General features: G+C 39.8%; 1 protein-coding gene across 2 annotated transcripts in view; it reads left to right on the plus strand.

The window, feature by feature from the left end:
* The first annotated feature begins 8,231 nt into the window (after positions 1-8,231).
* The window catches only part of LOC105983199 (protoheme IX farnesyltransferase, mitochondrial), a 122,779-nt gene continuing 114,287 nt past the window's right edge, over positions 8,232-16,723 (plus strand). Inside the window, exons 1-4 of one of the 2 annotated variants that reach the window (XM_013013033.1) lie at positions 8,265-8,351; positions 13,666-13,769; positions 14,086-14,219; positions 16,372-16,693. In XM_013013033.1, coding sequence (XP_012868487.1) covers positions 14,103-14,219; positions 16,372-16,693 — 439 coding nt within the window. In that variant the 5' untranslated portion in view covers positions 8,265-8,351; positions 13,666-13,769; positions 14,086-14,102. Of the gene's footprint in view, positions 8,352-13,665; positions 13,770-14,085; positions 14,220-16,371; positions 16,694-16,723 lie in introns of both variants that reach the window. The other variant, XM_013013032.1, reaches the window with a different exon arrangement.

The raw sequence follows: 16,723 nt of genomic DNA on the forward strand, positions 1-16,723 counted from the left end.
AAATGCTATGCAAATTGTTATTAAACTGTGGTTCTTAGGGAACAATGACAAGAAAGAAGTCTGTACGTGTTCAGTGTAGACACGCTGGTTTTAAAAGCTTTTGGTTCTGTAATTTGTTGAATTTGTGGATCAAGAGGCTGGCTGTATGTTCTTCATTTCTTCTTAGACCTTTCTTTCCTTTCTTTCTTTCTTCTTTCTTTCTTTCTTTCTTTCTTTCTTTCTTTCTTTCTTTCTTTCTTTCTTTCCTTCTTTTCTTCCTTCCTTCCTTCCTTTCTTCTTCTCTTTCTTTCTTCTTTTTTTGTTTTTTTTGGGGGGAGGGGGTGCTGGCACTTTGGGGCGGGGGAGGACTGAATGCTGTCCCTTGAGCCAAGTTCCACTTCTGGCTTTTTGTTGTTGTTGTTGGCTAATTGGAGATAAGAGTCTCATGGACTTTTCCAAGAGACTCAAAGGTTGGCTTTGAACTATGATCCTCAGATTTCAACCATCTGAGTAGCTAGGATCACAGGCATGAGTCACTGGTGCTCTGCAGATCTTCCACTCTTTTACAATGAGCTTGTTATATTCTTAGGCAAGAACTAACAAGTTATTTTAACTATTGAGGACTTATAGTATAATGTCTTATTCCACTTTATTTTCTAACTATTCTTGGTTTGCCCTTCCTTCTTTCCCTCCCTTCCCTCCTTCCCTCCTTCCTTCCTTCCTTTTTTCCTTCCTTCCTTTTTCTTCCTTCCTTCTTCTTCTTCCCCCCCCCCCCGCCCCACTCCTCAGCACTGGTATTTGAACTCAGGGGATCAGTACTTGCTAAGCAGAAACTCTAGTACTTGAGTCACATTCTCAACTCCTTTTTAACTTTGTTTTCTGATAGGGTCTTGGTCTCAGGTGGTCCTACCTAGGGCTACTGGAGTAGTTGGGATTACAAGTGTGTATCACCATGCCTAGTTCTTCACTATTCTTGCCTAAATTTTTTTAGAACCATTGTATTGATATTGTATCTAGGCTTATGTTGTACCTATAAATTATGTTGGAGAGAATTAAATATTACCTGGACTAAAATGGAAACATAGTGTTTCTTATTCAAATTTTTCATGTTCTTGGGGCAGAGTATTTAGTACTCAGAGTTTACTTCACTGTTCATTTACATTTTCCAGATTCCCCAGTGTTGTAGTTACATTGGGGCCATGACCAGATTTGACCAATGGACTGTGAGTATAAAGGCTACTTACCACTTCTGGCCAGAGGGAATCAAATTATTTGAAATTAAACACCTTTTTAAAGAACCATATGGAATTTGTGTGTGTGTATATATATGTAGTGTGTGTGTGTGTGTGTGTGTGTGTGTGTGTGTGTGTGCTAGTCATGGGGCTTGAACTTAGGGCATGAGCAATATCCCTGGGATGATTTGCTCAAGGCATTTGAGCTATACCTCCACTTCTGGTTTTTTGATGGTTAACTGGAGATAAGAGTCTCGGCCTTTCTGCCAATGCTGGCTTCAAACCTTGATCCTAAGATCTGTCTCCTGAGTAGCTAGGATTATAGCAGTGAGCCACAAGCACCCACCCAAGCCTGAATGTTGTTTTTCATTGTATATAAAATGTTCATAAAAATATCTATTTCTACTCTGGCAAAATGTTAGTAACAACAGGAATAATAGTGACTGAACTATTATGCAATACAAGAACACTACACTTGAACTAGAGGGCTATATATATACAGTGTATATATATGTATATGTATATGTATATATATATATATATATATATATATATATACTGAGTATAACATACTTAACTCATCATTTTTTTCACAAATGTATTAATTCTCTAAAAATAGAAACCAAATGCCCTCATAGGGTCTCTTATGACCTTCAGTAAGTGGTGAGTAAGTTGAGGGATAAACATCTTGCTGATTGATGTTAGGCGAAATGTACCCCAAGATAGGGACTCAAATAGTTTTTCTTTCTTGCTATTGTTTCTAACATATTTTTAAGATGATTTCTTTGTTGCTTTGTATGTCCCTCCCCCAGGGTATAACTCCTGTTTTCACTGTATTTGATGTTGGCATAATTTGTGGAGGGGAAGGGAAAAAACAAATTGTTTAAATAGGGGTACAGGTGGACCCATTGCAACAATGGGGGGAGGTGGGAGGGCAAGGATGGGAAGGGGAAACAAAGGAGGAGGCAACAATACTTGATAAGAAATGTACTCATTACCTTGCTCATCTAATTGTAACCCCTCTGTATGGTATTTTCACAATAAAAAAACTTATTAATTTAAAAAACTCTTGCTCATACAGGTTATAAAGCTAGGAGCTTGGATAAATCCAGGCCAAGTACTCAGCTCATGCTAGGAAGTGAACACTCTCTCCAGTTTTCATCTACTGTTAAACCAAAAGTTACTTAAGATGTACGTGAGCAGATTTGGTGTAAGCGCCCCATACCTTATTGTTTCTGTTTTGTTTGTAGTGATAGCTAAATGTGAAGCAATGCTTCAAGGCAGAACCCCCAACTACACCCATTTCTTTCAGTTTTTTTTTTTTTTATCAACTTGAAAAGTGTCTTGCTTTTCTCAGCAAGCTTTCTGGACTTGAACTATTTCTGTTGCTTCCAGAAGTTTCTGTATGGTCCCTTGTCCCCCACACCCTGGCTGTTCTGATTCCTGATTCCAGAAGTTCTTATATACTATAGCCCAGTGGATACTACTCTCTTTTGAATGTAGATATGTTTTCATAAATGATTTGGGAAGGGAAAGGAGTGAAATGTGTAAGTACAAATGATTGTTTTAAACATTGGGTCCTTTTTACTCATGATATTTGGAAAACACTAAGTAGAATCCCAGATGTTAGTGAGAAAAAAGTTATCTTCTTCTTTTGACGCGACTTCATCCTCTGTAAGTGGAAGGGAGTAGTACTGAGGAGATTTATTTCCCCCATGGAATCTTTCCTTAGAAAATGGAAATCATTACAGTCAGTTTCAAATAATATTTTTTTCTCCAGTTGTGTAAATCACAAAGTGCTAGTCAGAGCTAATTTTCAGTCCTGCCCTTTGTGTCTCCCTTTCATTCCTGGATTTCAAACACCCATTCATGGATGAGATCTTATCTATGGAAAATTTTGGTTTTCATTGCCCTGGAGCTAACTGATATTAAATAAGGCTAATTTTTCATAAAGTTAAATTATCCAATTTAAACAGCTATCAGATTTTATCCTCTTAATAATTTTTTGACGTGAAAATGTTCTTTTTATAAATGATTACATTAGATGGAAGCTTGCTTTGCTTTAAACATACTTACAATGTTAAAAGTTGGCAATCCTGTGTTGGTTTCAAAATTTGTTCTGAACTTTTTTCTTTATATATAATCCCAAACCCTACGAACCACCGGAATGTGTCTCCAAATAGTTTTTTCAATTAGTGGAATCGTTTCTGAGCCCTTGTGTTTGAGACTGCCTGCCTGTCCTGCTGAAAGACAAATTGTTAGTTATAATGATCTTAGCTTATAACTCTTCCCTCAGAACCCTGGGGAGTCATTTGGCACCTAACTGTGGCAGAGGGAAATGTCTGAGACCAACCCAAAGTTTTGTTCTCTTATTTCTACTGAAGTGTTTTTTTTTTTCCCCCTCCAATTATACTTTTCCCTTTCTGAAGACATTGTATACATCTCTTCCACTAAGAGTGTGTGATGGCTGATGGCCAAAGACTAGATTCTAGCATTTCTCAAGTTCAAATCTAGTTTCTACTCTACGTACTACATCTCTGGATAGATTTGTGCTGACTTGCATATACTAGTACCTGTGAATGTGATCTCCAAGAGGAGAGGAACTCTACAAATGTAATTAAATTAAGGCAAGGCTGTTAAGAGAATCTAAACCAATATGACTGGTATCTTTCAAAAAGAGCTTCAATTTAGACATACACAGGGGAGCCATGTAGAGCAACACAATGCAGAGATTGACGTTTTGCTACCTCATGCCAAGGAATGCCTAGAGACTTAAGAGAATGGAGGACAGATACTCTCTTAGTGGCAGTGGAGGGAACACAAGAATCACAGGAAGTTCTAGCCTACATAATGGCAACTATACACATCTGTTTCAAGTCACTCAGGTGTAGTACTTCATCACAGAAACCCTAGGAAATCAAGACAGGCGAATTTCTTTAATGTAATTAACAATCAGTTTAAATTTATGACTGTTGAGATTAGATATGATTAAACAGAACAATTTTTTAATTTTGAATGAGAACATAATTTTTAAAAACTTTATTAAGATGTTGTACAGAGGGGTTACATGAGTAAGGCAATGAGTACATTGTTAGTCGATCATTATTACCCCTTCCCTTCCTTGTTCAACTATCCCTTCCCTCCCCACCTCCATCCCCTCTCCCCCTCCCTTCACCGCCCCAGAACAATTATTTTTAAAATATGGGTTTTATCTTCAACATAACCACAATAGTTATATAGATATTTTTCTTTACTTTTCTAAAAAGTGACAAAATCATGTTTCACTTAGTGGAGTGCCAGGTCTCTGGAATGGGAACTGTATGGTGTTCATACGCAGACTCACTAAATAGTGAAGTGTATTGTAATTTAGATGGTGGATCCTGGTCTATAAATACAGAAACTGAGGTTAAAGGAAATTGAACCCAAGTCAAGAAATGTAAATCTGCCTTTTTTTTTTTTTGAGTGAACTTCAATGACTTCACTGGTTTGATGAAATGAAATGGGAAATTTTAGACTACTATCAAAAAATTCCAGATGAGGACCCCGTAATACATAAAATATGGGAGATGGTCCAGCAGGATGATTAAGAACACATGCTTTGGCTAGACTCATATAGATCACAGATATAATCCTAGATACTCAGGAGGTACAGAGATTAGATTATGGTTGAAGGCCAGCCTGGGCAGAGTATGCAAGACCCTACCTGAAGCAAAAGCTGAATATAGGTCATCCACCTATCATACCAGCTATAAAGGAAGGGAGGATTGAGGTTTCAACCAGTCTGAGCAGAGAAAAATCTACAAGACTCCAATTCAACAGAAAATGCTCACACCTGTCATTCCAACTACAGTGGGTAGTGTAAAATAAGAGAATTATAGTCTAGGCCAGTCGGGGCAAAAAGCAACACCATATCTCAAAAATAACCAGAGTAAAAAGAGTGGTGGACTATATGCCTAGCAATCATGAAGCCCTGAGTTCAATCCCATATTGCCCAAACTAAAAAAACAAATCTGCATTTTCACTTAAATACTTTAATACAAAAATACTATGCATCAGAATCCATGTGACAAGTACATGAGATACAGCAGTTAGTAGTACTAAAGTGCTACACACTGTATTCTTCCAAGCATGCAATGACCTCATTATCTTCTGATGTTGTGTTAAAGGCAACACACAGAGACAAAATGGCACATTGATGAGAATTAGTGACTTCAGAAAAGACACGAGTATATCCAAACTTTCCTAGCAGTTTAATGACCACTGTCCTAAAAATAATTTACGTGGAATTCTGATTATTAATTTGCCTTGAGCAAGCCTCTTTGTACAGTGGAATTCTTTTTTATTGTTGAAACATGTTACCAGAATACACAAGAATTATTTTCTGAGTTCCTCAGAGTTAACAGAAACTGATTCTTAGTTCTTTTGGACTTGTTTGCTGTGCTTGGAACATCTCACCATATTCCTTAGGAGACTCCAAGATGGTGACGAGGAGACAACAAGGAAAGGACTGTTTTCCTAAGCCTGGAAACCAGACACTGACATCATCAAGAAGTAAACACAAGAAACAAGACAGGAAATGAAACTATACAAATGGCTTTTATTTTGCATTATTTAAAGTATTGTAGATTTTGTTGTTGTTGTATTAGAAATAGCCACTGACCAGGAGTAGTGGTGGCACTTGGAAGCCTGCAACCTGGGCTGCAGAGATATCTCATCTCAAGAACAACAATGAACAACAGAGCTCCAGGTACTACGTTTCAATTTGCTCCATTTCTCTGCAGCATAGTATCCTTTTGGGATAGCTGACATGATTCTAGTTGTTCGTCCATATCATCTATCCTCTGCAGGCCTTGTGCTATCACCGATTGTTTCATCCAGGATGCAAGGAGCAGGAAATGATATAGTATGGCAATATATCTGAAATGTACAGTCCTGATGCAGTGCAGTGACTGATTTTAAGAAACTGGCTGCTTTTTCCCATTCTGATCTTCTTCATGCATAAAAAGCATGCTTGTCCACTGAGAGCTGCATGGCTGCTTCAACTCCAGGAATTACATTCTCAGCTCTGCTTCCTGAGAATAAAAGAGAAGGGATCTCATTTTTTTTAAACAATAAAACTATTCCCCAAACCTTGTGCAGATTTCTCCTTTACCTCTAGAGACAAAACTAGATAATATATCCACCTCCACTACAAGAAACTCAAGGAAAGTGAATGTAGTGAAAATATGAGATTGCATAGACCAACTTCAAGCAAAATCATGATTCCTCTTGTTGGGACTAGGAGTTTTTCTTCTCTTGGATATATTCTTGGGACAGGAATTGCTCAGCCATTATGGTAGCTTATGCTTAACTTACTGAGGAGAAACAGCTACCCTGTTTTCCAAAGTGACCAAGCCATTTCATATTCCCACCAGCAGTATATATTAGGGACCCAATTCATTCACATCTTCACCCACATTTGCCATTACAGTGTGTGTATAGTGGTATCACCTTGATTTTTGTTGTTGGTGGTGGTGGTTGTGGGGCTTTAACTCAGGGCCTGGGCACTGTCCCTGAGTCTCTCTGTGCTCAAGGCTAGTCCTCTACCAATGGAGCTACGGTGCCACTTCCGTTTTTTGAGTGGTTGACTGGAGACTAGAGTCTCACAGGGACTTTTCTGCCCAGGCTGACTTCGACCCTCAGGTCCCAGCCTGCTGAGTAGGTAGACACTGGCACCCAGCTCATCTTGAAATTTTTATAGCATGAATTTTAAGAGGCAAATACAATAAGATGGGGGAAAATGCTGAATCTGTATGTCTAGAGTAAAAGTTCTATTGCTTGAGGTAGTCACTAAACAAACCTCTTTAGACTTTGGTCTCCACATGATAGATAGATAGATAGATAGATAGATAGATAGATAGATAGATAGATAGATAGATAGATAGACAGATAGATAGACAGACAAAAAGATAGATATAGATAGATATCTCTGACAATATAGATGCTGAGGCCTGAAAGTCCTACAATTCTACAGTAACCAAAAAGAAGATTTGCCTATGGTATTTTATAAGGGAAGCTGGCCAGGAAAGGTAAGACTAATTAAGCCAGATACTTGCAAAGTAGAAGGTCTGTTTAATAAGCAAAACTTGTACACGTGGCCAGACTCCAAATCCCAGAACGTGCATTTTTGTTTTGTACGCCTAATTTACGCTGGTTATTTTGGAGCATTTCACAAAACGGGTTGTTTTTGTGACTATCCCAGCCCTTTCCCCTATGTCTGTGCGACAGCAGGCTGAATGAAGTGTGTGGTAAGCAGGCTCAGGAGTGACGCGAAATGCGTTAGGGTGCTTCTTTCTTTTCACATGAAGGTGCTGTGGGCCAACAGTGACGGAATGTGTGCCTGGCCTAGGCTGCGCACTACCATTCTCTTCTCCGCTCTCAGCCTTGCTTGTTGATGGGGAAAAAAAAAAAATCCAGCCACTGAGAAACAAGCTGCCAACCCTGAAGCCTTGAATGCAACTATAACACGGAAGTGTCCCTTGAAGCCTGCAGTATTGACACCCCAGACTCTTGATCTAGGGGAACCCCAGCAGAGACGGATGAGGGAAGGCGTAGGAGCCATGCAGCACCAGCTTGAGCAACCCTGAGGGTCATGAATAACCTGCTGCTCTGCTCTTCTGTGGCAGGGGCTTAAACTCGTTTTGCAGACCTGACCCTTCACCCCTCCCCACGAACGTGGCCACTGCTCAAGCGCGCGGGCCCGAGGACTTACGTGACTGCCACCGGGAGACGCTCCCTGGCTCGGGCCTCCGGGGGGGTGCACGAGTTCAAGTTCACCCGGGCTCCCACGTGACAGCGAGCCCCGCACTCACGCGGAAGGCCGGCCGGCGGAGGCCTGGCCGTGGGAACCAGCCGCCGGGGCCGCGACCCTGCGATTCAACCGATCGCACCGCCGGCCACCGCGCGCGCGTGTGTGTCCCTCCCGCCGGAAGTGCCTGGCCGGAAGTCCCACCTCCACCCGGGCGGGGCGGGAGCGCAAGATGGCGGCGCCCTGTAGCGGGTGAGGGGAGTGGACTCGGGTTTCCCTCTCTGGGGAGCGGCCAGACGGGTGCACCATGGCGGCATCCCCTCGCACTCTGTCCTCACGCCTTCTCCTGACAGGTACTGTAGCCGCCTCGGGTGAGACTTCGGGAACATTCTCCGCTTTTTGCCACGTGGGTGGCCCTAGTTCCGGCTGGCTGCAACCTTGGGAGCCCTTGGTGAGGTCGGCTGGTGACCCGTGCTGGAAAGTGACCTTTGGGGTCTGCTGGACCCGAGGGACCACGGAGCGGGGGAGGAGGAGGGGGGCCACACTGTCACCCCGCTTCCCTGAGGGTTTGGGTTTAGCTGGTGCTTTCCCCAGACTTCAGGTTCTTGAAGCTGGAGCAGAGGGCAGAGTATATGGGAGCTGAGGAAGAGAGCAGAATTAGGTCTTCCTTAGCCCTCCACAAGCTTCCTGGTTCGTGAGAACCCCAAGTACCGACCACTGGCCTGTGATGATCAGGGAAGTCCCAGTCGCAGCCTTCTTTCTGTGCAGACTCGAGTCCCCGTCTGACTTTTGACTTTGTACCAGCATCCTGATCCGTCATATAAAATCCTCCTGGAAGCACCATTGACAAACATATGTCCCAGCTTGAAGGCTGCTTCCTGGCCCTTACTTAGCAAGGTCTCCTTTCAAATGTCACCTTTTCAGAGAGGCCTACCTTGAGCACTCTATCCAGATTGGATCCCCTAATCCCTCTCTTTTTACATCATCCTCTTTGTTTTCTCTAATCTTGGTTAGCACTAACATTAGTGTGTGTTTGTTCCAACTAGAATATATGCTTTGTGAGGGTAGGGACAGTGGTTTGTCATTCTGGTTCACCTTTGTATCCAGTGTCTAATACCTGGTGTACATGATAAGCTCCAAATTATGATTTGTGAGTAAATGAAATTTGTTCTCATAGTTAATTGTTCTGCTTCCAGTATTTTGGGATGCTTACTAATGGCTAGATAGGGAATATGATCCATGTTAGAGAACAGACAGTAGAAACCAGAAACTGCCCTTTTATTACATCAAGTACATTTTCAGGTCTCACCTAAGCATACAAACTTTCTGCAGGTGTCTGGCATAAAGAAATTTCTTTCTCCTCGTCTCCCTCTGTCCCTCCCTTCTCTTTTCCTCCCTCCATTCCTTTTCTTATTTATTTATTTTTATTAGTATACATTAGGTATCGGGAGGGGATTTCATTGTGACATTCCCATGCAATATATATATATATATATATAGTCAATCTCACCCTGTTACTCTACCTCTTCCCCTTCCTAAAACAGTTTCAGCAGGCTTCATTGTTCTGGTTTCATAGATACAAGCAATCTACTTTAAACATCATTTTCTTTTTTGTACTAACATTATTTTACAGGACTTACTCTGGTTCTGTGTTCTTAGGACAAAAATCAATGGACTTTTCTTGATTTCACTATCTATAAAAGGAGGTAATTAAAGTAGATCTCAAATCTCCCTCTCATTTCATAAAATAGGGCAGAGTGCAGAAGAGAGTATAGATGAAACAGTGTTGGGCAGGGTGTGTTTGGTAATCTTTGAAGCTGGGGGATAAGTAACAGGAGGGGGGCCCATTGTACACTTTTGTTTTTACACATAACTGAAATTTTCCGTAATGAAAAGGTTTTCTAAAGGATTATTGAGGGTTTTCTTTTTCAAGTCACTTCTTTGTTACCTTTTTACCTTTCCCAACTATGAATATTCTTTGGTTCTGCCCCTAGACACTTACGTCCAAGAGCTTATCCCTTCCTGTGCTTGATTTATCTCCTCTGTATGGAGGCCAGGTCTCCAATGTGCATCCCCTCAGACTTGCTGTTTTTCTGCTTTTCCACTGTTTTCAACTCTGTATAGCACAGTCCCACTTAACTGCTCTGAATTTTCTTGTACTAGTAGGTTGACTGCCTGTGACCAATATATTACTAGATCAGTCTTTGCCATAGTGGAATAGGTAGCTTATTTTCTGGAACTGAACATAATCACCAAGAAGTCTACTAATAAATGGTCTATATGACTTATGTGATTCACTTATAAGATCCACTATAAGTGTTCGATGTGAAGAGGGCAGAGAAGGTCAATGCTAAATATCTATTTGTATGTCTGATTTTGCCTATACAAGCTCAAAGTATTTTTATTTCCACTAAATAAATTACAGAATTTTCAATCAATTCATCGTTTTACCTGATTGGAAAATCTCTACATACGTGCTCCATTGATAATAGTGAATAGTGTTTACTGCCATGCTTTCAATTTTTAGCATCTCTGTTGCAAATCCTGAATATCTTAAAACAGCTTGGAGCCTGGTGCCCATGGCTCATGCTTGTAATCGTAGCTACTTAGGGGGCTGAGATATGAAGATTTTGGTTTGAGGTCAACATGGGCAAGAAAGTCCATGAGACTCTTATCTCCAGTTAACCAGCAGCAAGCTAGAAGTAGAGCTGTGGCTAAGTGATAGAACACTAGCTTTGAGCACAAAAGCTCAGGGACAGTGTCCAGGCTCTGAGTTCAAGCCCCAAGTCTGGCATGAAAAGAAAGAAAGAAGGATGTTACGTTTGTTTACCCAGAACTGAAAATCTTTCACTTAATAAGAAGTAATTCATGAAAATGTGGTGTTTTAACTAAAGGAAATGTTTTCATCTGTCACAAGTGTAGTTTCCAAGCTTTTTGTCTGTTACTTTTTAATTATCACTATAAAATCTCACTTTCATTAGAGCTACAATAAAGTTACAAAACTGCCACTCTGGATAGGAGATGATGGTGGTATGGATGAGGGTGGAGCTTAAAAAAGATAAGGACAAACATTTGAGCTGTGTTCCAGGTGGAGTTAACAGGACTGTATGTGGTTATTTGAGTGGAAGTGAGAAGGGAAGGGAGAGGAATTCAAGCTCATATTTTTTAAATTGTTTTGCTTCAACAAATGGGCAAATGGCAGCATGGTTAAGAGTTGGTAGGCAAGGGTATATAGAGGAGAACAAGAGTTCTATTTGAGGGCCGAGGTAATGTTAAGTGGCAAAGTACATCCTAAGCACATGCAGGGCCCTGGGGTTGATCCCTAGCACCATAAACAAATGACTGAATGAAAAGAAAGACTTCTGAAATACGTTATGTTACCAGGACTCTTATGTGTTCAATAGAGTTATCAAGTAAATAGCTAAACATGAGTTATTTCTTTCTTTGAGGAGCTAGAGAAGAGAATTCTATAGAACACAACTTAAAATGTCTTTAAATGTGAAATAGTAAAAATTTTATGGGAACACACTGCAAGACTTCCTTTGCATTAATGAAAGTTTGAAATTTCTCCTAAATCTTAATTTCTACTGATCATGTCATCCTTTGACTTCTGTTAAGTACTTGTGATGTTTAACCTAGCATTCTTTTCTATAATGTTCGTTAATATCTTAAAAAACAAGATAATGGTATGTATGTTCAAATATACCAAATATTATTATTACTGAGCTTTTATAAGATTTTTTTTTGGGGGGAGGTGGTCCGGTCATCGGGCCTGAACTCTGGGCCTGGGCGCTGTCCCTCAGCTCTTCAGCTCAAGGCTAGCACTCTACCACTTGAGCCACAGAGCCACCTCCGGCTTTTTTCTTTTTTGCTTATGTGGTGCTGAAGAATCAAACCCAGGGCCTCATGCATACAAGGCAAACGCTCTACCATTGATCCACCTTCCCAGCCCTTTATAAGATTTTTTGTAAGATTTTGTAATGTGTTCTATTCAATTTTCTATTTGAATAAAAATTCTAAGATACAAAAAAAAAAATCTCACTTTGACCCACTCAATCTGAAAGATTTTCCAGGGTGTTTCCAAGACAAACATATCTTCATGTATTTGGAAAATAAACATGTCACCATTAACTTTAATTTGTAGCTATGATTTCAGTGAAGAAGTGACTTACTTGCAGTCTGAGATAATTTCCATAGATTTCAAGGTGCAATTGTAGTTCTTTTCAGCTCAGGAAAGACTGTGTGGTTATCTAGTAATACAACATCATTTCATTTTATTACATGAGAAGCATTCTGCTAGCTGTTGGAGCAGAAATAAGTAAAGGACATGGCCAAGAATGTCACCAGGAAATTTAAACCTAATGATAGTAGAAACTGGAAACAGTTTGTGTTAAAATAGTACAAAGGACATAGGAGAAAGGGTAAAATAGTTGAAAGATACTTCGGATTTATGGCAGGCAGAAAGCAGATTGCAACCAAGGAAACAACATAAAGAACACTAACTTGTTCAATGTGATGTGTTCAGTGGAAGGTCATGAAACATCATTACTCTGTAGAATTGTTGGTTTGGGTGTGTGCAGGTAATGTATTCTGACTTCAGGAAGAAAAGTAAGGGTTGACTCTGTGGAATGTAGATTGAGAAAGGAAATTACTGAAGGCAAGTTGTCCGGCTTGACTGCTATTTACTGTTAACTGAAGTCCATGTAACCACTGGGGACCATAGGGGCTTGTATCAGTGGGAATGAAGAAAAATAGGTAGATTTGACCTATATTTCAGAATGACTTGACTTGATAATTGTTAGTGATAAAGAAGGAATTTCTAGGGGCTGGGAAGGTAGCTCAGTGGTAGAGTCCTTGACTTGCAAGCATGAGGCCCTGGGTTTGATTCCTCAGCACCACAGAAGCAGAAAAGGCTGGAAGTTGCGCTATGGCTCAAGTGGTAGAGCGTGAACCTTGAGCTGAAGAGCTGAGGGACAGCGCCCAGGCCCCACAACCAACCAAAATAAAACCAATTTTTTTTTAAAGGGAAGAATTTCTAGTGATCCCCACATCTACAATAAGGAGGAGAGATAAGAGGAAAAATTAAGAATTAGACATACTGTTTTCCATTCACATGAGATACCAAGTGCACTTGACCATAGGCCTAATTCCTCTGGAGAAATGAGTTGATGAGTTGAGGATTAGCAAATCCCCATTCGCTCAAGGATAATACTTAGTGTTTGGAAGAATGGGAAGACAACTACCTAGAAGCAACAGACATAGAGAGATGAGGTTCTGCCAAAAACTGGGAAGCACAGCAGAGAATCGGGAACCTTTAGTGTGTTGGGAACCATGGAGAAGGGACTTTGCACACATTGTGAAATACGTGAATAGGGTGAGGCCTGAGGTAGAAGCTTTGACTTTATTGATGGAAGGTTTAGTCAAGTGAGTAAAGGCTATAGTTTGAAACAACAAAAGTAGCTTATTACTCACTAGATTGACAAGGTCTTGCTTCACTGAGAATTCTTTCCTTCTTCCCCTTAATTGCCTTATGCTACATTAGTAAAATATCAATGTGAAATATAGCTGCATTTTAGTTTACTGTAATTTGTTGAGTAAAGTTGTGCTTTTTATTTTTTATTTCTTAAAAAGTGACAACTGGCTGTTTTACTTTTTTTTTGTATAAAGATGTACAGTGTGGTCATTTCAGCTCATAAGATAGCAAAGGCAAATGCTGTGCAAGTGGCAATCTCCTTGAATCCTCCAGAAGGATGGTGCTGCCTTAACAATAAGTAATAATGATAGGTTTTTCACAAATGTGATTCATGTAATTTCAGAGCTCTCCCTGTCACATAGAGCAGCTTTGGGTAGGTAGAGATAATCATTTGATGATATTAGAATAATCATATTTAAAAATAGTAGCCATTGACAATGCTCTTGTATTTGCTGAGAAGTTAAAAAAATTATGAATGAGATGCTGAGAAAATAAAATCTTATATCCCTAAACCTGCAAAGTGGCTATTGTTTTAACATGGTAAAATTATAAGGGGATTTCAATTTAGGAGCTGCATTCATTGTTTTAACACCTTTTCCTCCCCTCTGTCCCAGGTCGGGCAGGAGGAGGTATGTGGTATCTGGAGAGAAGAGCTGTACAGGCACCCCCATGCAAGTTCATGCGACTATTCAGAAATGCTAGTAAGGAATGGATTACATTTCAACACTTTCGCTTCCTGAAGCGCCTGGTATGTTGACAAGACCATCTTTATTCTCATGCTTTCTGCCTTTGTTTTTCTCTGTATGAGAGAGTTTCAGAAATTCCTATTGGAAGAGAAGTTTTGAGAAGGATTGTTTGAAAAAGACTTTTATTTAGTATCCTCTCAAGTTTATCCAACACTTTAATCTCTTGTTTTCATTAATCCTAACTGAAACCAGAGTAATTCTGGCATTTGAGGTTAAAAATAGGATCTTGAACTTATTGATTAAGTTTGGAGAAAGATTGAAAACTGCTGGCACATTTTGACTATGCTAAAATTAGGAAAAGCTGAACTTTTATTACACATCTTTTTAAATTCTTTGAAGTTCTTAGAAATATATCCGAATTACGGAAATAATTGCTTTAACCGCCTGACCCTTTGTTTTCTTAAATCTGTGGTACATTTAAAACTCTTTAATATATGTATGCACTTCTGAGTAGACTCAAATAAATTTTTGTAATTTGCTAGGCATTTATTTTATTTTCTCTTTAAATAATGAACTTTGATCAAGTTCACTACTTCGATTACTCTTTCTTCTCCCAATATCTCACCCTTCTTTAGTACTGTATCTGTGTTGGCTCTATGATATTATAAGCAACACCATAACTTTCTCCTGGTTACCAGTGAGGACATTTGCCATTCATAAGTAGACAAGGGTCAAAGTATGGTAAAATAGCTGAAAATTCATCATTTTTAGTGTCAGCGTGAAAGAACAGCAAACTCATGATCCAGTGTCCTATTTGACATTTCTTGCTCACCTTTTTTTAGCTTAAAATCTTAAAAATTCTGTATGTTACTCAAATAATAAAAAATAATGGGATGCTGAGTGCCAGTGGCTTACTCCTGTAATCCTAGTTACTCAGGAGGCTGAGATCTGAGGATCGAAGTTCAAAGCCAGCCCAGGCAGGAGAGGCCATGGAACTTTTATCAACAATAAACCACTCATAAAACTGGAAGTGGCACTTCGGCTTAAGTGGTAGAGCACTTGCCTTGAGCTGAAGAGCTGAGCAACAGTGCCCAGACCCAGAATTCAAGTCCCCCAACCGACAAAAAAAAAAGGGTATATAGGAAAAAAGTCAAATCTGTATAGTGTGTGTGTGTGTGTGTGTGTGTGCTTAATGTAAGCAGGTTTTGGAAATCATGTCAGTAATGAAAAAGGCATTTACATAGTTTTCAGCCAAGGTAACTTCCCCTCCCCAGGGCATCTATAACTGATTTATCCATTCCTTGTTGAATTAGAGACTTGGTTTTCTTATCTAAAAATTAATTAATTAATTTAATTAAAGAATAATTAAAGCTTGTTTTCTTTAACAACTGTTACAATTAAAGAAGATATACGTTATCTAAATCATATGCTCATAGTATTCATAGTAGTTATTAATTTTTTCTAGTAAATGGTAGAAACTATCTGACTCAAAACCCATGTTCTTTCTTGTGCCCCCGTGCTATGACATGACTTAGTCCTGGATTGTGTGCTACCACTGAGTCTGCTCAGCACTCAGTAACTCAGATGACTTTAGCCCTTGATTAGAGAAACCTTTTTGTTTGTATTTGTAGTATTGAACCTCCAGGGAATTAATGTGGAGGAGATAATCTAAATATAGATTTATCAACTGAGTACCAGTGGCTCACACCTATTATTCTAATTATTCAAGAGGCTGAGGATCATGGTTCAGTGCCATCCAGGGCAGGAAAGTCTGTGGGCAGGAAAGTCTGTGAGACTCTTATCTCCAATGAACCAACAAAAAGTTGAAAGTGGAGCTGTGGTTCCAATGTAAAAGTTCAGGGACAGGGCCCAGGCCTGTTCCAATCCCCAGAAACAGTATGCATGTGCGCACACGCATGCATGTGCACAGACACAGAGTTATCTTCTTTTTAAAGAACATTAAAATATTACATTCCTAAGATTTTTTTAAACTAACTGGATTTTAACCTAATTTAAAACTTATTGTCAAGGCATTAATATCCATGTCTTTTGATACAGTGATTTCTGTATCATAAACACTGTACGTGCTACACTGTAGGAAAATCTTTTCTGGTGCTCTTTAAATACCATAAAAGTGAGACTGATGGCAGATGTTAATGAACAATTGAAGAACATTGTGTGCCTTAGTCACGTTGATTTTGTTTGTTTGTTTAGTATGTCACACAGCTGCACTCAAGCCTCAACCAGCAAGTAAAACCAAAGCCAGAAGCAGTGGTTTCTCCTTTCCTTGAAAATACATCCTCGGTTGAAGCCAAAGCAGAAATGGAGGCAGTGAGAGCTCATTCACCTCCTGGGCTGACTTTGCCCCTCAAGCCAAGGGGAGAGGAATTGGTAGAAGTAGAATGTGCCTCAGTAGTGGAAAGCCCCATAGATGTGGGTGAAACCACAAGAGAAGAAAAGCAGTGGAAAGAGATGAAGCTGCGTATGGATGATTTGCCTGGAATTTTGGCTCGGCTCTCCAAAATCAAACTCACAGGTACTTTTCTTTTTTTCTGATATTTTATTT

This window comes from Dipodomys ordii, unplaced genomic scaffold (assembly GCF_000151885.1).
Source record: "Dipodomys ordii isolate 6190 unplaced genomic scaffold, Dord_2.0 Scaffold19, whole genome shotgun sequence".
Classification (NCBI taxonomy): Eukaryota; Metazoa; Chordata; class Mammalia; order Rodentia; family Heteromyidae; genus Dipodomys; species Dipodomys ordii.